Consider the following 21,633-nt stretch of genomic DNA (forward strand, 5'->3'; position numbering starts at 1 on the left):
AATGAAATTGAAAGATAATGTACAACTTACTGAAATGCATTATCTCATATAATCGTGGAAAGCCGTAAACACTAAATTACCTCAGGAAATGCATTCATTGCTCCCTAGTTAGCAATTTTAAAACTCCACTCAGGACATAATTGGGGTTTAAACCTTTAATAAGACGAAATTGAGTTATTACAATGCACGTCAAAAGGAAAACAATGACACATCCAAAAAAAAGCGGGATATGCAAGTACTGGCATCATTGAAATTACCATTATGCCTAATACAATGGAGGATAAAGTCATCTATTAAAGTTTTATCAGCAAAGATAAATTCAGTGCAAAACATTGTTCAACACACACATTGGCTACAAGCATAAAATGAGTATTGCGCCAAACAACTAACATGTGCAAGTTGCAAAGGGTTAGCACTGTTACAGTCAATATTACAGTCATATGTTCATGGTGCAAATAATGGAGAAGCAAAAAGTATGACAAAATCTACAATTACCTGTAAATTTTTTCAAATGCTAATTCAACACTGTATAGCCTACGTTGTGCATTCTATAGGAAACTATGAATGTCATGACTTATGGGAAAACATTACCTGCGTTTTCACTACTCTCCACAAATAACTTAAGATACATTTGATTTTTTTTTTTAAACAATACATAGATTATTTAACAAGGTTACATTTGCCTTAGTATTGAAGAACACACATTCTTAAAGCAAATATTAACATCACATCACAGGCAACCCAAGCCGTGTTCTTTTTTTTTTTATGTGTGTGTGTGTGTGTGTGTGTGTGTGTGTGTCTCTTACATGAAACAAATAAACACCTACATAAAAGCATGCTAGATAGATAAAAAAAAAACTCATGTAGGGTTAGCTGAATGAACCAAGCACTCACAGTATTTACATTTGCACCCTCCTATCCTATCCTATACATGTGGATATTCACAAAAAGTAATGGCGGATTCTAATTGCAAGCTTTTATTTCCATCCTCTCAGTCGAAGTCACGGTTGGTGAGGACCAGTGGAGCCACCAGGGTCCACACGTACAGAGAGATGCAGATCCAGCTAGAGGTGATCTTCACCCACACAGAGGGCCACTTGCTGGTCATGGTCTCATAGGTGGAGTCAGGGCTAGAAATCAGAATTTATTCAAATCAGAGATAATTCTGTAAACTTTGCCAACCATAACCATTTCAATATAGATAGTGACACACCAAAATGGCATATAGCAATAACTGACCATCATTGTTATGGCATTTCCAAATGGTTTTATTAATAGAACAGCTTTCATTCAAGTTATTCATTTTAGTTTAAAAAAAATAAAAAATGTAGTTAAAAATATACAAACACTACTGTTCAAATTTCTTAGTATTTTTATCCAGGATTTTTTAATGAATAGAAACTTTAAAATAACCACTTTTTACATTTTAAATGTCTTAACTGTCACATTCGATCAACTCAAAGAATTCTTGCTGAATAAAAGTAGCAGTTTCTTTCAAAAGAATCTTAGTCACTCTAAACTTTTGACCGGTAGTGTATATTTGAGTATAATATAAATAAAATTATATAATTATGTCATTATGAAAATGGTTATAGACAATTAATGTTAATATATATAAAATAAATAATAGTTAAAATATTGAAAATACAGTTTAATGATGGCAATTTTTTTTAAATACATTATGGTAAATAATTTCAGTTCGTTATCCATTATTATTCAAGGTTGTCAGTAGATACTGGGGGAACATTTTTTAATTACAGTAATGTCAGTCTTTTAACATTCAATATTATAATTCACTACACCTATATTTTTATTTACAGAATTGTACATGTGAAATTAGACAAAAACATTATAATATACAATAGGAATCCTGTTGGGGTGACCCCGAATAGTCGAAGATTCGATGCTTCGATAGGAGGAGCCTGATTCGACTACCGATCTCATGGTCGAATCTTCGCAGAGGTGTTATGAAACGAGGATCATGCCCCTTTTGGCTATATGAGGGCGCTCAGTTTCACATAGAACTAGCTTTTATGTCAATACGTTAATATTCAGCCTATTATGACAATGCTGTATATAAAAATGTGCAAAGAAAGAAGCTTTTAATAAATATTTTTTTAACGTGCGTGAATAAATCCAAACACCCCGTGACAGATTTAAGTTTCACTTTCGATCCGTGACCGACAGAGGAGCGTCTTCGCGGCAAGGATTTAAATCTTTAACAATGTCTGGGATAAGAAAATCTAAAGTGTGGATGTACACCATCAGAAAGGATATTCTCTAAGGCTGGATTTAGCATCAGGAAAACCATTATCGCACTTCTGCCGGCCAACGTTAACACGTTTCACGCATAGACTGGGTTTCACGTTAGAATGTATTTTATCCGCGCGCACAATTTGAAAAGTCTCCAACGGACGCAGACAGAGTGAAAGACTGGTTTGTTCTCTCGATCAGGTAGGGTAGCCTACAAGTGATTTCAAAACTTTTCAGCCGGTTCTAATTTGATTTTTGGATGCTGTGAACATTTTTAGCTAAAAAGACGGCCTCCAGTTTAGCATTTATTGTTGTTTCTGCAGTTAAAAAGACAAAGTTGAAAATTCTGGCTACTATCGTTATTTTAATAATTTCTTTATTTTTATTTTATTTATTAATCTGTCAGGGTTATCTAATCTAACTATTTGTGGCTTGTGTTTTGAATATATGTTCCCCTGCACTTTAGGCATTTTGCACACATTTGCTCCTCATCTTGTGACTTGATTCTAATTTATTTCGTTTTGTATTTTTTATTTATTAGAAAGGTATAGGCCTATTCTGTTCTAATTTAATTTTAGTAAATGAATTGTTTATTTTTTCGGTGCATCGATGTTGTGCTGTAGGCTGGCCTGCTCGCACAGGTAATTTAGCCGATTTAATTTGATTTGCATGTGAAATGCAAATCCTTTCTGCAGTGTGGCCTTTCTGGAGTTATGTTATTTCTTAGTTTTATTGATCCAAAATGTTTTTATACCTTTTCTTCTATATCTTTGTGTGATTTTCTGTACATCGCGGCTTTGAAACGTTAAAGCCCCGCCCCCATACACATGATTCGACTATTAGTCGACTATTGGCAAGACATGACGATTCTGATTCGACTATGAAAATCCATAGTCGGGGACAGCCCTAGAATCCTGTCAGAAAACCAGTTTAAAAAAAAAAAAGCGGTACTTCTAATACTGGCCTAATCAAACCCAGACAAATCATTTACAGATACCAAATTGTAACCAATATATTGTGAAATGACAGTGATGAAAAACCATCATCACATAGGCACGTACCTGTACCAGTTGGTCAGTGTCATCATGATGTACAGGGAAGCCAAGAAGAGCATGAAATGGAAGAAAGAATAGCTGTAGGTGACTCCATCCTTCTCGTTGTCAACGGCACGGTTGGAGCCATCGCTCACTTCAAAGTTCTCTGGAGCGGGACCATCCTCGATCAGAGCAGACTCGTCGCTGGTGAGGGTCAGTTTGTTCACCTGAGCATTGCTGGAGTTGCGGATACTAAGGAAATAAAAGGAAATTTGACTGCAGTGTTGAAAAAAATATATATATATCTTTTAACAAATGTCAAGCTTTCTTACCTGGAGTACAGCACACACATCAGGAACAAGATTAGCCCCACAATGCCCTGGGCATCCCACCACTGAACAACACGGTCCTGACCAGCAGGGCTGGTGCTGTTGAGGCCAATAATGCCAAGCAAGCTGGGGTTGCATCTGCGTTCTTTGGGAAAAGAAAATCTATATTTTAGACCGATTTTATGAACGACAGAATATCTTCTTTAAGAGAAATCTTTCACAATGCTTACCAGGTTCATTGGTCATGGCAGACCAGGTCAGATACATGGTGTACAGGGTAACAATGGAGGACTGCAAGAGACCAGACCTGGGCTGGGACTCCTGGAGGAGAGGAAAGAAAGAATGAAGATATTTCATAAAGAAATTTAATTAAATTTGATGCTCACCTGAAGCATGTTTGCATTTCATGAATCACTAAGGACCACGGGTTCAGCTAAAAATCATATTTACATTTCTACTAAAGAATAAAAAGTCATCTAAATCTTGGATGGTAAATTAAAAGCAAATTTTCATTTTTGGGTGAGCTATTCCTTTAAAGCTTAGGAGATTATCACAGTTCCAACACTAGTCACACAAACTCCCACTGATGTGTTGTATTCATTACCTGGATTTTAGGCAAGATGGACAAGACAGATGAACCAACGCACAGCAGCATGTTGATGCTGATGAAGACTTTGTTCTCAGTGCAGCCATCAGAGTGAGTGTAATACACATAGAACAAGACCAGAGACATCAGGGACAGAGCGTAGTTGATGGCTGTGGCAGACAGAAGAGCTATGGACGGTAGAACAAATGTGTTAGAATGCAATCAATCTTCTTTATGACTGCATATACACCAGCATCGCAAGAAATATCTAAACATAAAAGGGGCAATATCTTATATTTATGTAAAAGATACACTACCATTTAATGGAAATTATTACTTGTATTCAGCAAGGATACATTAAATTGATCTGAAGTGACAGTTAAGATGCTCCTTTGTGCTTTATATTCATCAAAAAAAATGTATCACAAACATTAAAGGAGAACTCCGGTCAATTTTAACATTGAGCTCATTTTTTTGTACATTTGGAGTGCTGTCAATACAGAGAACAACGACAAAAATCGGTGTTGCCTACACCGAGTTATTCTATTTTTAAAATTTGCACCCTATTGACTTCAATGGGGCAAGTAGTAAGCCTGCTTTTTAGCCTCTTAACATCCTTTAAGTGTCATTACAAGTGCACAGAAAATGTGAGTGATTCCTTCCGAGTGAACACGAGTGGATCTGACTGCAGTAGATGTTGGAGATATTAATAAAAATGAAGTTAATTCAGCCAGCGCTCATACCTTTGTTTACATCCTGTTTTCGGTGGAAGGCCATAGTAATCGATTGTCGAGTTCACGCGCGTGATCATAGGTACTAAACCTATGCGCGTGAACTCGACAATTGATTGGCAGGCTTACTACTTGCCCCATTGAAGTCAATAGGGTGCAAATTTTAAAAATAGAATAACTCGGTGTAGGCAACACCGATTTTTGTCGTTGTTCTCTGTATTGACAGCACTCCAAATGTACAAAAAAATGAGCTCAATGTTAAAATTGACCGGAGTTCTCCTTTAAGCAGCACAACTGTTTTCAACATTGATAATAATAAGAAATGTTTCTTGAGCAGCAAATCAGCATATTAGAATGATTTCTGAAGGATCATGTGACAAGACTGGAGTTATTCAGATTTGCCATCACAGGAATAAATTACTTTTTAAATTGTAATGATATTTCAAAATATAACTGTTTTACTGTATTTTAAACAAACAAATGCAGCCTAGGCGAGCATTCTTTCAAAAACAACCTCAACAACCCCAAACATTTGATTTTATACTTTTTTTTTGTCAAGCTACACCACTGCTTAATGGAAAAAAAGGGGGTGGCAAAACAAATCATGTTCTCATAATACATACCTGCATACCAGCAGCGAGAGTTTCCCTCCTCCATTTTCTCCACCCAGGACTCGTTCCAAGAGTGAGCGAAGTCGATCAAGAGCACCAGCTGGATGAGGATAAAACAGAATGCTCCAGCCATGCCTAGGTAAAACCAGACTGGAAGAAGCCCAGCAGAAGATCATCATTAGAACCTCACAAATACATTCAGGGAACAACTTGAGTCTGCCTAGTCCCACTCTTAAGCGAGCTTTACGATAAAGTCCACTGCAGATTGTATAGTGTATATGTATATTTAATGTACAACTATATCACACGTTTAGCATTTAGTGTTTGATTAGGTCACTACTGACAATGTTGAGTGGATGTATAAAGTCACATACATTGTATTTATGTAATTGCAAGTATATTTCATATTTAAGATGATAAAGTAAGACTTTACCAGTAGTAAAAGGGCCCTCGGGAATAAAGAAAGCTCCGACTGTGATGGCAGTGGCGGCAGCAAACTTGAAGAACCAAAACCTGCAGAAGATCAGAATATTTAGAAGCATTAATGAAGCTCAGTTAAACATTTCTGAAATCGGTTTGCATGTTTTGAATACCCGTCTTCTTCAAGAACACAGTGATAGTTCTTGGTTTCAGTTACAGGTCAAGACTTTAACCACTAGGTCACACTAACCCGTTATGCACAGCGGCTCTTGGGTCCTGGCTGCTCTTGACCTTCACCATGATGAGAGAGAAGAGCAGGAAGAACATGGCCATTCCAAAGCACACGCGATACACGGCCTTATACCCAACCAGCACATCGCAGTTCACGTGACCTTCGACCCCTGGGATGGACGTCCCCATTCCTCCTTCACAAAAGCCTGGAATCTACAGTGACATTAAAAAAAATAACAATAAAAAAGCATACAAATGACCAGAATGATTCAGTCGCAACCCTGAACATCAAATAAGGCATATGTACAACAAATTGAAACTTGTTTAGAATAAAAGAAGCACTCAGTATCACCTTCTTCAGATGCCCTTCCATGCCTGGCATGAGCATGATGCAAGCAATGCCCACACCCATCAGCATGAAGAAGGCATAGATCAAGCGAGTGACAGTGGAGTTGTTTCCACCTGGGCAGCATCCGCACAGCAGGCAAGGAGCACTGCCACAAAGGCAAGGAATCTACACAGGAGACAAACACACATTAAAGGTGATGTAAGCCATTTTAGATGTTTTGCCAACTTCAAACACACACTCCCAATCCAGATCTAGCAGCAAATTAATGTAGGCATTGCAATAATATAATATAAAAGATGGGTAGATATTTATTTTGACACATACAATTAAAAATATAAAAAAGACAAAAGTCACAATAGCGGATAAGCAATATGATGTTGTCGATAAATCATCCCTAGCTATAAATGAGCAGGGATGGGTGACGCATAAACATGGTGACTTCAAAGTGACTCATATCAGTGCTTAAAAAAAATAGACTAATGAAAGAGGCCTCATCCCTCACTTGTACAAAGGGTACAAACCAGACAAAGCTTGTGCCTAAATTTGTCTGGCTTTACATAACAAACACAGAGGGTTTAGATGTGATTAGTTCAAACTTTAAATCCTTCCTAAAATAAACGTCTGGATTAAAAGCAGTTAAGATTAAGAACATTAAGACTTTTTAATGTTTTTGTAATGTTTTTGCAAGAAGTCTCTTATGCTCACCAAGGCTGCATTTATTAAACGTACAGTATGTAATTTTTTTCGCCGCTAGGGGTCGCTAACCTCTTTACAATAACAAAGGCGTAGTTTGATGACGCAACATTTGCTAAGAATTATGGATCTTGTCGTCAACGTCAAGCCGACCGATCTAATAATGTTTATGGATGACTGAATACATAGATGTTTTTATCATGACTGTGATATGAAGCAGTTCGGGATTGCTAAGAGACAGCTATCAGCTCCACACGCGACGCGAGTCCCGCGGATATAAAAGAAATAAGGACATTTCATTCTACCGAACTACACACAAATGCAGAATTACAACTCACAGGTCAGTTTATTAGACAAATTAAACTTGTGAGGTAACGCAGCGCTGTTTCACTTGGTCTAACATTACACTATCACACTAAACTGCATTTGAATGTGTTGAAATGTATGTGTTAGTTTGTCTGTATGAGACTAGCAGTGAGCTAGATCAACATTAGAATAACATACAGATCATATTCTAAAATTTTATCATTGTTGAACTAGGCTATATAACATTGATTAGTTTTATGTAAATGTGCTCACCTGTTTAATAAAGTACATGTAGGAGCGGTCGAAGTCTCGGACGTGGAGCTCTCGTTTATATACTGTCTATGGGAGCTCTCGGCATCTCGAAAACACCGCGCTGATATTGATTCTCGTTTTAGTTCTCCTTTTTTATCCAAAGTCTGCTTGCCATGGTCCATAATGTTAGAACGAAACAACAACAGCGTGCAAACAGACATTGCGAACTACACAGTTGTCCACGTCTGTCGCCTTGGTTACTATCAAAGGGCTCTGGTTGCTATGGCAGTACGAGCGGAAACCAGGGACAACGCGGATATGACGCCACTGATGGCGACAAAACGGAAATAAGTGTCTTCGAATTAAATTACAAATTTCTCCTGGTTTGAAAGTTGTTGGAAACAGTCGGGATAATGTAAGTGCACAACTAAAAAAATATATATAACATAGATATAGTGATTTTTGCTATTTTTAAAGCAAAAAAGTTACATATTGTGCCTTTAAGTAAAAAATTCGATGATATAATGCAATGCTGTAAAATATTATTATAATTTAAAATAAGTGCATTTTTTATATAATTTATTACTGTGATGGTATGAATTTTCAGCATCATTACATCATTACAGTCTTCAGTGTCACATGATTCTTCAGAAATCTTTCTAATATGCTGATTTGCTGCTATTATTTTCAATGTTAAAAGCAGTTGTGCAGCTTAATATTTTTGTAGAAACGTAATATATATATATTTCAGGATGGTTTGATGAATAGAAAGTTCAAGAGTAGTATTTATTTAAAATAGCCTAGGTTTTTTTTGTAACACTGTAAAAATCTTTACTGCCACCTTTCACTGCATTGCTGAATAAAAGTATTAATTAATTTGTTATATTATTATTTTTATATATTTTTTATCTTATCTTAAATCTAATTTTCTGACCCCAAACTTTTGAATTATAATTCTTACATACATACATAACATAGATACCTACATATATGTGTCTCATCAAGCTATTATGAAGTGTTACTGAATAGTAAATAGTGCAACATAGCTTCAGAATCTAATGTTTTCCACTCTCTCTCTCTCTCTCTCTCTCTCTCTCTCTCTCTCTCTCGTGTATAATGACATGGGTATTACAACGTTAACATGGATCCTGTGTTCTCGTAATCTTAAACCAAATAGCTTTTTAAAAAAAGCATACTAAACAGTGTTTTGTTTTTAATAAAAAAAATTAAAAAAAGTATAAAAACAATTACGCTTATGGAGAATCCCCGTAAACCACATTTACAGGTGTAAGAGACACTGATATAGAGAACATAATTTATATAGATCAGTGGTAAGAGCTGTGTGTGTCATGAGCTGCCATTTGATCGGTGTTTTGATGTCGCAACACCTGAAATCCTAACAAACATGTGACCTTCTTCGAAAACCTCATGTTATGGTGGCAGATCATCTGTAAGTGTGTTGCAGTCCCATTTAAACCCCCAAATCACACGTGCGGGGGGACATGCGTCAAAATCAAACAATTCATATCAAACGAGCAGCTGTCATGATCACAAGAGCATAATACAAAACATTTTCATCTACAATTATTTGCCTGCAAATTCGAGAATAATAGAAATATATACGTTCGGTGATCCAAAATCACGCAAAAAGCAAAACATAACACCACAAAAAAAAATTCTGCTTCATCACAACAAGGGAACCACCCAATATGACATTGTAACGTTACATTTCGTAAAGTAGACACAACTGATTTAAATTGCGCTTAAAACATATTAAAATTAATTAATGTGAAGTTATGTGTCATTATTGTTAATTATTCTACAGATGCAGTGGGTTTTATGAATTTAGAGAATCGCGAAAGGCCCAGACACCATTTTCTCTTGTGTCTCTTTGCTGATGCGGATGTCATCAGCTCGCAACTCGCTGAAAACCCGATAACGTCGGTTATTTTTCTTCGCACATCCATACGATTATATTTAGATCCCAGCAGTATATGAATATGTAAACTCACCCAACTGGCCATGGAACAAAGCCCGAGTACGGCCCCCATGTTCAGCGGTGATGTGCGACGTTTCTCCGGACTGGTTTGAAAATGGACGCGGTCTGTTTACAATGTTGCTCCGCTGTCGGATGAAGCCGGAAACTACAGGTCAGTTTTACATTGAACGTTTCAAAATAAAACGTCGGTCTTTCACGATGACAAAATAATGGTAGGGGAAATTAATAGGAGGTTGCTGGAATTTTGATTTTAAATATATATACATTTAATAAGTCCCAAAATGAGGGATAGATAGATAGATAGATAGATAGATAGATAGATAGATAGATAGATAGATAGATAGATAGATAGATAGATAGATAGATAGATAGATAGATAGATAGATAGATAGATAGATAGATAGATTTAAGCTTTAAGAATGGAAACTTCCAGCCTGTTTTTCACAGCATTCATTATTGTTTCTTGCTTAATATTCATGGTTTATGTTCTTCTGTGTTTTGTAGGATGCTCATTAGGGGACTGATATCTATCTTTATCGTTTTTAATGGTGTCATGTTTTTAAAATATATATATATATATTAAAAAATCGTTACACATCCGTACAAAAAGATCACACTTTTGTTGTCTTCATTGAAACAGGATTACATAAATATAAAATAGGATATACTTAGTTGAAGCTATGAAAGTTAATTAAAGAACAATCACTTTCCAAAACAGTGCTAATTCAAAAAATAAATCTACATTCTTAAACAGTAAAAATATATATATTTTGTAACATCTGTTCATTACCCTCTGGTGCTGTTGGGTCATTTTTGACCTTTTTTTTTTTTCCTTTTTTTTCCTTTATATGAATGGTACTAAACTTGGTAAAGGTTTTGGCACTTGCTGTGTGAACACACACACACACACACACACACACACACACACACACAAAATCATGGACATGATTCGAAAAGGTTAAATGGTCCTGAAAAAAAATAGTCACTCTTGGATGCCTGCATTGGAAACGAATGGGGGACGAATTTCATCTATTGGAAACGTTTGGTATTGCGCACAAACAAATTCTTACGGAAAGCTTATTTTTTGAGATATCAACCTCAAATTTGGAACACGGCTTGTTTAGATTTATAGCTTTGATTTTCTCGCAGTTTTATAGTAAAACGTGTTTTGGAAAATATATATTTCATGTAAAAATTTACATTTGAATTTTTGGTGCATTTTTCATAACAAGATGTAACATTTTATAACTTTTTTCAAGTTAATTTTTTAACTTACTTCACATCAGCAATAATCTGCCAAGTGTCATCTTTAAAAAGAGACCAAATTTAAGTCTGTGCTCCAAAGCATTCACTGTTCATGACAGTTTAAGTTAGAAATTTAACTTTCAGGCATGCTCAAAAAGTGAATAAATGGATTATAATAACTATTGCATAAATATAATTTAGTACCACAAAATCCCCTAAAAAAAAAAATATATATATATTAAATAATAAATAAATAAAAATTTACTGACACGCGCACAGCGCCAAAGGGTTAATAACTTAATAATATAAAAGCAAGGTGATCAGAAATTGTGCAATACAGCCATGTACGCTTGGTCACATTTCCTCATTAATGTTCTTATGGTGAAATCAAACATCTAGGCCTACATCATTAGTTCATGAAAAGAAATTCAGTAATGAAATAGAAACCAAGAAAGCCTGCAGGAGTCAGTTCATGGAAACAGCTGTACAGTCATGGAAGTCAATCTGTTGCTAAGTCCATGGTAATTGGCACTGAGGCAAATTATTAAATAAAATGGAGGTCTAGAATATCTGTGTTCTGAGAAATGTGATCAGGGAAATGTTATTGGTCATGATGTGAATATCAGATTTGCATGCGCTATTATTAGAACAGCACATCATTTTAAATGGCAGTAAAATTCTTCCACCGAGATCATGTTTCTCAACATTACGTCAACATAATCTTGTCTCTTTAGTAGTTATTTGTAAGGATTAAACATATTTTCCTTTTTCATGCAGCCAATTTAAAAATGACTTCAATCGGCTTATTTGTGGGATGAAGCAGAGGTGATCATTTACATAAGAGCTGTAATTGGCCCAGAATGTCTAATGAAAGGGCCACCGTTCTGTAATACACTTGGTCAGTCATTTCCCCATCCCAGGAAAAGTGACAAGAGGCAAATGTGTACTTCTGGAATCTGATCTTTTCCATTTTAAAGCTTACATTCATTAAGAACAACGTTTTTATGCCTTCAATGTCTCCTTGTCTGTATTCCAAGTAGACGATACTAATTATATTAATGGATCTCAGGGAAGATTAAGGACATTCTAATCTAGCCACTGTATATGTCACCATCACATCAGAACCCAAAAGTGATAGGCCTATTTTAAACTGACCCAGCCAACACATATATGTGGGGCTTATATGAAATGGGCTGAAAAACTGGGCCCTGTTTAGGATTGGCCACATATTCCATAATGGCCCCATGCCAATTGACCACATGGATTTTATGCTAAATTGCACATGCCACTATGTGGGTCCCAACTGGGCAACATGTGCAAGACCCATCTCGGTCCCAGCTTTAGCCCAGCCAGCATTTGTATATGAGGCCCATTTGGGTTTGAAATGGGCTGAAAAATTGGCTCTATGGGATTGTTCGTTGGTTCCATAATGGCCCCATGCCAATTGCCCACACGGATTTCATGCAGGATTGCACTTGCCAACAGGTGGGCCCCAACTGGGCAACATGCGCAAGACCCAGCATTAGGTTTACTAAAAGGTTACTGCATGGGCTGAAATATGGTTTGTAAGTGGGTTTGTCCACAGGTTCCATGTTGGCCCCATGCAACATGTGTGAGTAGTAAAAAATTGAACAGCATCAGTTACTTAGTTCTTCTAAATAAATTCCAATTAATACTAATTTTGATCTGTGCATCTGGTCATTTGTTTGAGCAACTTTGGCTTAAAAAGCTTTGGTTGCGTTTTATCCTGTTGTTTGTCTGACAATAGGTAAAATTACCATGCATGCACACCAAACCAATCAGGATTATGCAAAGCAATCAGACATGTGATGTAGTCATATTGCTTTAATAGTCAAATTTAGATTAGTAACTGTAATTTCTCCCTCTGGTTCCTCCACCATCTGCCTTTTCTCAAGAGAGCTGGGTTGACTTTTTCGCAGTTAATCACCCCTTCATGAATTTTTCAGAAAATAATCTTTTTTTGTCAGTGTTTTAGATCAATACTCTTTTGGTCTACAGACATCCTCTATCACTTCATAATTAAACACATGCCTTTGGGCCACCAGAGTTCATTTTATTTTTGGAATTGACAAATGGGATGAAGTCGCTGCCATGTGGAGCAGGATAGTACAGAGGTGATTATCCTCAGCCAGTTCAGAGGGTTACCGTCTTGTTTGTTAAAGGGGATGATTGTGATTGCATAAGGTGTTTAAGGTATAGAGACAGAGCGTTGGGTCACTGAGTTAGTGTCTGTTAAAAATATAATATAATATAATATAATATAATATAATATAATATAATATAATATAATATAATATAATATATAGGGTGAATTCAGGTAAATTGGGACACTTTTGCCATTGAGAGAAGTTTCACTTCACATTAAAGAAACATTACTCTTTTTATTGTTTTTGAAAGAAGTCTCTTATGCTCATCAAGCCTACATTTATTTGTAAAAAAAAAAAAAAAAAAAAAAAAAAAAACGGAATATGTACAATATTATTACAATTTAAAATAAAGGTTTTATATTTGAAATAAAATATAATTTATTTCTGTGATGCAAATCTGAATCTTCATTAGCCATTGCTCCAGTCTTCAGTGTCACATGATGCTTCAAAAATCATTCTATGCTGCATTCTATAATATATCGTTTTTTTTTTTTTTTGTATTTAAATATACAATATGCACGTTGCAATAGATTAAATGCAGGTTGCAAAAAAGAAATTGCAATATGCAATAGGCTTTTAAATATGCATGTAATTATTCCCATTCACATTTTAAATAGCCTATAATGTGTGTGCCAAAAAATATTATATTAGGCCTATATAATATTCTATTCTATTCTATTCTATTCTATTCTATTCTATTCTATTCTATTCTATTCTATATCATTCGAGTGTAATCTGCCAGTTCATATACACACTATGTATAGACAAAAAAAACATACTTTTCTCTTGTCTGACAGGCAGTGTTTGGCCATGCGCGCTCTCGTGTGATGTCAGCAGCGCGCGGGGTAGTTGTGCTCGCTCGCGCTGGACTCAGTGTCAGAGAAGGAGAATCACGACGAAGATGGTCTCAATATGCGGAGTTCCCCTCGCGGATAGCCTCTGTTGGTACTGATTCGGAGTGTTCTCCCGGATAACTCTGCTTCGAGGAGTCCCTTCGTATTCGGAGTGAGTAAACGCGCTGTTGCAGGACTGTCATAAGACAGACAGAGAGGGTTAGAGATGTGCCAGAATTGTATGTGGAGAGGCATCACTGCGCGCTTTGAAGTTCTTTATGTGCACTGGTCTATCCAGATGCTCACTGATGCATTACAACTATCCGTTTATTTACATGCCGCCTAAACGACAGGGACAGTACGTAAATGAATGAACCACGTGTTATGAATGTGTATTGATAGTAGTTAAATAATCCCAGCTGTCGTTGGGAAAATCTATTGTTCCTATTCGAGTGTCATCTGCCAGTTCGTATTCACTGTAACCATGCAATATACCCTGTACGCGTCTGACACACAGGAATTCACTATTTTAAAATAATTTGTATTTCTTAGATCTATTTATATAACGAATGCAATTTAATTAATGCGCTCACGAAAGGTTTTCATGATGAAAGAATAAAAGGTTATGCTAGAATAGAACTAGGATTTGATGTAGTCTGGTAAACCAGAAGTAAAATGTATTATATTATAGCTGGTTTCTAACTGATCTGAGATGCTTTGTTGCTGGTCCATGCTGATCACATTGGATCATGCAGTCAGCTGGTCATGCAGGTTAAGTAAGTCAGTCAAATTGTTTTTTAGAACATGATTGCTGGTCAAGCTATAATGACCAGCTAGAAGCATGTTTCAAAACAGCTTAAACTGGATTTTCCAGATTATTACAGTTGTAATATATTAATTTGAATGTAAATGATTAATCTACAATGCTTCATGGTTGTAAATAAATGCAATAGCCTATACAAAGTTAGTGTCTGGGCTAAGCATCACCTTCCTTCTAAAAGTTATTATTTCAAAACACAATAGACCACAATTAGTTCTTTTTCTATCATGAACATTTATTTTTTTATTTCTGTTTTTAATCTTTAATTGAATTAATTAATTTTCCTCTTTAAAAGCCCTGCATGATGGAGAGAACGCGCAGATCCGATATTGTGACATTTGTGATAATTTAGTTGCTAAGTTAAAGGTGGTTAAAGTTGCCTAGGAGACACAGCAGTTTCATTATCTTCTCATCTAGAAGCATTTACTCAAACGGGCACCGTGTCCTTTCCACTATAACGAGTTTTGCATTTACATTCTGGTATAAGGGCCCTTTGTTCGTTGCTATGGGTGCTGTCTCTTTTTTTGTATGGTATGGTGTTCTTGAAAACAAAAGATTGTCATATTGCTGCACTGTGACAATAGATGAGCCTCCAGCAGGGTTAAATCACACATGAAATTACATTGATAAGTCCAATCTTTCCCCAAAACAGCTCAATAACCTTCACACGATTTACTGATAGAGGGCAGGATCTGGTGCAAAGGCTGTCATTTTATTTCAGCACACTTAATAATATAATAGCCTTAATTCTTATACAGGTTATCTTCTGTTTTCTGGATCCAAATAGTGGATGATTTCTAATTGTTTGGGCAGTTTTGTTCGAATTATACTGAAAACAGATAGACGTTTCTATGAAAAGCATACATCAAATCTCATGATAAAGCCACCCTTCTACATCAATCAATCTCGACGTCAGAATGTGTTTCGGTCATACCGTGTGTGTGTGTATGCCGTGCCATGGTACAGTTGAGCATCTCCTGCTGGGTGCCGCCCATGGAGAATCTATTTTTAATTGGCCTTGTTGATGATAACATAAACTTTGCAGCGGTGTCTGCCTGCTCATGAAGTTAATTGTGCTCACGGGACCTGACAGTATCGTTTGGCACAGTTTATTTTCTTCACGTTCACACTTGCTCGTCTGCTTTCACACATGTCAGAAGACCGGCAATTAGGGAAGAAAAGCAGATTTGATGCCCAGACTTCTTGTTTTATTTCTTTAGGCTATTTTAACATGTAAAGTTATAGTTTTGACAAAATGCTGCAGGTAGAAAATCACGAACCAGACATAATTATAATTATACGAAAGGATTGTGACAGTGATATGTTGTTCTATGGATCGTATCTAAAGCATTTTTGAATGGGAAATATCTTGAAAATCATAGTACTGTAAGATAATGATGAAACAGTAAATGCAGCTCCAATGTTTTTATTTATTTATATTAAAATAATCTTATAGATGTGTCTGCATGTTAAACCTGAATAACTGAAAGCATTTTTAAGCCAATCATAGGTTGATTCCCTCAAGAAGTGTTTCAAAATATTTGCTCTGTTTCCTTCCAGCCACGCCAACAAAAGCTCAACCAATTTTTGACTGTCAATCTTTGACAGTTTGACAGGAAAAATGTTTTAAAACAGTCAAAATTACACACTTCACCTTTACATTTTTCTTCTCTTTTACATTTACCTCTGGAGTTTGAGGAGGATTATTAAACAAATTCAAATAGATTGAAACATATTATTACGGCAAAGCATTGGGAGCTTCAGGTGCTTGTTTGTAACCCATAGTCTTTTAGAGCCGGCATTTAAAAATATTTAAACTGACAGTATGCAACAGATCAAAATTTTGCCTTGAAGAAGCGCAGCCTCTATTTTCTCTTTGAACAGCTGATATTCATTCTGTTTCAGCCTCCTTTAGAGTATCATCAAGGCTCTAGTGAAAGGCATGACAGCTTCTGTTCAAGTGTTTCACTGGCGAGATCCCAAGAGAGCTCAACGCTCCATTCATTCTACCAATTGGTCCATGTATTACATAAATATTCTCCCGTAAACAAACAATAGAAAACACTGCACCATGCAACACAAACAATCACAGATAGTTATTACTTAACAGTGACTTTTTACCCAGTGCAACTTACAATACCACACAGTTACATGGCATTTACTGTATAATAGACTTATAATATTTTTTGTTGTAGTCTTTTTGGACCCTATCTAATTTATCCGACCAATGGCAGATTGTTCGAAAACAATCATTATTTTTTGCAATTCAACTAGATTCTGCTAGTGGCACAGAAATTAAAATAAAATAGTTCATCTTAAAATAGTGAAATGCACAGAAATTTGTGATCATAACAGGTTTATTTATTTTTTTTGATTTTTTTTGTGGTCAACTAGTGGCCAAAAGGATGAACCAACCAAAACTGTTTATTTTATTTTATTTTATTTTATTTTATTTTATTTTATTTTATTTTATTTTATTGAGTAGTTAAGTGGTGGCACCAAAATAAGTAAAATAATACATGAAAAATAAATTCATAAATAAAATCTGTGATATCTCTATTTTGACCATATCATTAAACTGTTATTTCATAGGTAAGGTTCATATAAAAATTTAATTATGATAAAAAAGAACATTATAATGTATTTGTAACGGTTTTTCACTGTGTAAAGGCGCACAACGAAGGAGATTCAAAATAGTAAATTGTCTTTATTATTACAAAATACAAAATAAAATAGTCTTTATCATTATCCACAAACTAAAACACAGGAGATCACTGGAGAATAATGCAAAACAACCATTATAATATTGACGTTGACATAAACAATACTGGATAATGGAATCTCAGGGCTTAAATGCCAGAGGAATGTAATCAAGAAACAGAACAGGTAGAAAATCTTTGAAAATCATTCGGTAGCAAAATTACATGAAATAACCCATTAGATTTATTTCAGTTTTTCACTATACTGTTAACCATAACGGTCTTTTACCATTAAAATGATATGTTTTGCTCTCGGCCAAATTAATAATTTACATATAACATGATTTTTTTTTTTGTATTACCCCTTTTTGTGACTGCATGGGTGTATTCTGCAGGGGACACTGATGGATCAGCGGTAGTGTGCAGAGGTGCACATTGCTAACATGTGGGCTTTTATTCATCTCACCATATGGGGTACATCATGTGGTGCTCCTAAGAAGTTAAAGACCACACAGTGTTGTAGTGATAAGGCCTAATCTTAGGCTCTACTATATAGCAGGGCTTGTTGTATAAAAATCTGTATAAAGTGCCAGGGGTCACACTCTTATCTGTTATTTGTTATCTTAAATCGCCGGATTTGAGCGCATCATTACATCGGACCTAAAAATACACCGCAGCAATCTAGGGACCAAGATATCCTGGCTTTGAGTTTGATCTTCAAAATGTCTTGCACCAAGACAACAGCTTATTTTATTGTCTGCTCTGAGCTGTACATACCATATGTCAAGTAAATAAAACAGATTGTTGCATGTTGTGAAGCTTTACAACTCTCACTTTCTGTCAAATAAACCCTGCGCCTGTGTTTGCGCTGGATAAATTGTCTGTGACGGGAGAATAAGGGGTCACATTCACATGGAGCTCTTATCGATCGTGCACTGGAACCCTCACAGATGTGAATTATTTATCAAAGCACAGTGTCTTCATGCATGGCACACTATTTGTGTCATAAGCCTAGACTGTAGGTATTCTGAGAAGTGTTATAAAATACGATCAATGCTGTTTTGAAAGACATGTCTTCAATTTTACATTTCGTGTTTGGCTAAATGCAGCAGTGAGAGTTTTATAAACCCAATGATGCCTGTGTTAAGCCCCACTCACAATCTGACAGCGATTTGCAAAAATCGTTGCTCATGGCTCTAGAAATCAGCATCTCTTACTAATAAATAAATATATAGGAATTTAATGGAGCGTGCCATAATGATTCTTGTTGTAGGCCTAAGGAATACATATTTGTAAAAACAGAAAATATTACAGACGGCATAAATGCAGTCCATTAACTGGCCTGAACTATATTTGATAAATCCTAAACAAACAAACCATGTGGTAACACACTGCATTCATTTATTTGTATAAAATACTGGCAAAACTCATAATTTGCTCAAAAGTCTCAAAGGTAGTTATGAGTGGAAGGTTATGTGTTTGATTTCAGACTTGACTGATTGCGTTGTTTTTGATTCACTAAAAAGGACTGGCTCATAGGAATAATTTGTTGAAGTCATTTGTTGCACTGTTTGCTTAGAAAGAACCGGCTCATAATAGTCATATACACTCACCTAAAGGATTATTACGAACACCATACTAATACTGTGTTTGACCCCCTTTCGCCTTCAGAACTGCCTTAATTCTACGTGGCATTGATTCAACAAGGTGCTGAAAGCATTCTTTAGAAATGTTGGCCCATATTGATAGGATAGCATCTTTCAGTTGATGGAGATTTGTAGAATGCACATCCAGGGCACGAAGCTCCCGTTCCACCACATCCCAAAGATGCTCTATTGGGTTGAGATCTGGTGACTGTGGGGGCCATTTTAGTACAGTGAACTCATTGTCATGTTCAAGAAACCAATTTGAAATGATTCGAGCTTTGTGACATGGTGCATTATCCTGCTGGAAGTAGCCATCAGAGGATGGGTACATGGTGGTCATAAAGGGATGGACATGGTCAGAAACAATGCTCAGGTAGGCCGTGGCATTTAAACGATGCCCAATTGGCACTAAGGGGCCTAAAGTGGGCCAAGAAAACATCCCCCACACCATTACACCACCACCACCAGCCTGCACAGTGGTAACAAGGCATGATGGATCCATGGTCTCATTCTGTTTACGCCAAATTCTGACTTTACCATCTGAATGTCTCAACAGAAATCGAGACTCATCAGACCAGGCAACATTTTTCCAGTCTTCAACTGTCCAATTTTGGTGAGCTCGTGCAAATTGTAGCCTCTTTTTCCTATTTGTAGTGGAGATGAGTGGTACCCGGTGGGGTCTTCTGCTGTTGTAGCCCATCCGCCTCAAGGTTGTGCGTGTTGTGGCTTCATACCTCGTTTGTAACGAGTGGTTATTTCAGTCAAAGTTGCTCTTCTATCAGCTTGAATCAGTCGGCCCATTCTCCTCTGACCTCTAGCATCAACAAGGCATTTTCGCCCACAGGACTGCCGCATACTGGATGTTTTTCCCTTTTCACACCATTCTTTGTAAACCCTAGAAATGGTTGTGCGTGAAAATCCCAGTAACTGAGCAGATTGTGAAATACTCAGACCGGCCCGTCTGGCACCAACAACCATGCCACGCTCAAAATTGCTTAAATCACCTTTCTTTCCCATTCTGACATTCAGTTTGGAGTTCAGGAGATTGTCTTGACCAGGACCACACCCCTAAATGCATTGAAGCAACTGCCATGTGATTGGTTGATTAGATAATTGCATTAATGAGAAATTGAACAAGTGTTCCTAATAATCCTTTAGGTGAGTGTAGTTTGAGAGTCGGACACATGGTTATGTTGATTCACTAAAAATAGAAAAACCATGTTGGCTTCCCCAACGAACCTTTCAGTGTACCGTTCTCAAAATAACCATTTATTTCTTAGTGTGAAGGACATTTCAACAATCTAAAGAAGCCTTTTCCACTTTAAAAAAAACCTTTTGTGCAATGAAAAGTTTCCATGGATGTTAAAGTTTCTTCAGGCTCTTAAAGTTTAGGATTTAGGAGCCATCATCACCTACTCATAATTGTTTATCCATAATAGCAAAGCAAAAATGAGCAAAATTGCATATTTAGGTATAAGGTTATCTGATAATATTTCCCCTCTAATGGAACAATTTTAGGGGTCTTGATTGAAGGTCAAGTTATATGTGTGCATGTTCCTTATGGCTGCATTTCTATTGATCAGTCTTAGTTTGCCTCCCTCTCCTTTCTTGCCATTTTCTATACAGCCTGTCATAAATCTTTTAAAGGTTTTTATACTGTATGGGGGATAGCAGCATCAAAATCTGTGCCAAGTAACAGCGAAGAGCCAACTGACTCTCAGGCAGATGAATTGCTTCTTTTTTTTTTAAAGCTAACGTGGACATTTAATGATTAAAAGCATTTAAGTGTACCATATATTGATTTACAAAATAAAGCTTTAGATAAATTAACCTGATTGATTTAATTTTGTTATAGGCTGCTTTTTGTGAAATCTCTTTAATGCAGATTTACTTAAATGTTCTGTGAAAGAAAGAAAGTCCATTTACTTCATTGCTCTGCCTGTCTTGTTGCTTGTTACCGCATGTAGAAATCATTGCTCACTTTGGAGTCAGCAAAATGGTTGGTTGAAGCCGGTTAAAAGAAGCTATAGCAAAGCAACCCCCTAAGATGCATGAAAATTGTTCTACCAAAAAAAAAACATTTCACAGTGGAATATCCCTGTGAGACTGTTCTAATGCTTTATAATAGGCTATTGCACTCTTTTGTAGGCTACAACTAGATTCTAACCTTTTTATGAAGAAAATGTGAATGATGCTTGTAGTCTCGGTTCTGTTTGCCAATAAATTGTTTACTGTTTGCTAGGCAGTTGCTATGGTATTTGGAGTGGTTGTTAGGTCTTTGCCAGGGGATTTGCTAACTGTCTCATTTAAATCGAAAGAGCCAATCTTCTCTGAAATGTTCTTGTTTCTAGATCCCTCCAATGAGATTTTTGGCCCACCTTATCATATGCCCAGTCAGAAATTGGAAGTTAGATGGATTATCAAAGTA

At 36.3% G+C, this 21,633-nt stretch overlaps 2 protein-coding genes across 2 annotated transcripts in view; one reads left to right on the forward strand and one right to left on the reverse strand.

Annotated features, from left to right (window-relative positions):
- Nucleotides 1-788: 788 nt before the first annotated feature.
- Nucleotides 789-9,991, reverse strand: serinc1 (serine incorporator 1). Its single transcript, XM_084431875.1, has 10 exons — nt 9,808-9,991; nt 6,548-6,709; nt 6,215-6,408; nt 5,978-6,057; nt 5,557-5,694; nt 4,221-4,390; nt 3,847-3,937; nt 3,620-3,761; nt 3,315-3,539; nt 789-1,130 (listed from the first exon to the last, which is right to left on the reverse strand). The coding sequence occupies exons 1-10, from the start codon at nt 9,844-9,846 to the stop codon at nt 992-994; spliced, it is 1,380 nt and encodes a 459-aa protein (XP_084288001.1). The 5' UTR covers nt 9,847-9,991; the 3' UTR covers nt 789-991.
- A 4,022-nt stretch (nt 9,992-14,013) lies between these two features.
- The window catches only part of pkib (protein kinase (cAMP-dependent, catalytic) inhibitor beta), a 35,695-nt gene continuing 28,075 nt past the window's right edge, over nt 14,014-21,633 (forward strand). Inside the window, exon 1 of the mRNA XM_084431876.1 lies at nt 14,014-14,212. The gene's annotated coding sequence lies outside the window, so the exon portion shown is untranslated. The remainder of the gene's footprint in view (nt 14,213-21,633) is intronic.

The sequence above is a fragment of the Rutilus rutilus genome (assembly GCF_951802725.1).
Source record: "Rutilus rutilus genome assembly, chromosome: 15".
NCBI lineage: Eukaryota > Metazoa > Chordata > Actinopteri > Cypriniformes > Leuciscidae > Rutilus > Rutilus rutilus.

What these genes read in the sequence shown, in the direction of transcription:
- serinc1 (XM_084431875.1), bottom strand. Translation starts at nt 9,846, where the DNA reads ATGGGGGCCGTACTCGGGCTTTGTTCCATGGCCAGTTGG. An exon ending in CGAGGGCCCTTTTACTACTG is followed by an intron (nt 5,695 to 5,977) that starts GTAAAGTCTTAC and finishes GGCTTCTTCCAG; the next exon opens with TCTGGTTTTACCTAGGCATG. An exon ending in ATGTGTGTGCTGTACTCCAG is followed by an intron (nt 3,540 to 3,619) that starts GTAAGAAAGCTT and finishes TTATTTCCTTAG; the next exon opens with TATCCGCAACTCCAGCAATG.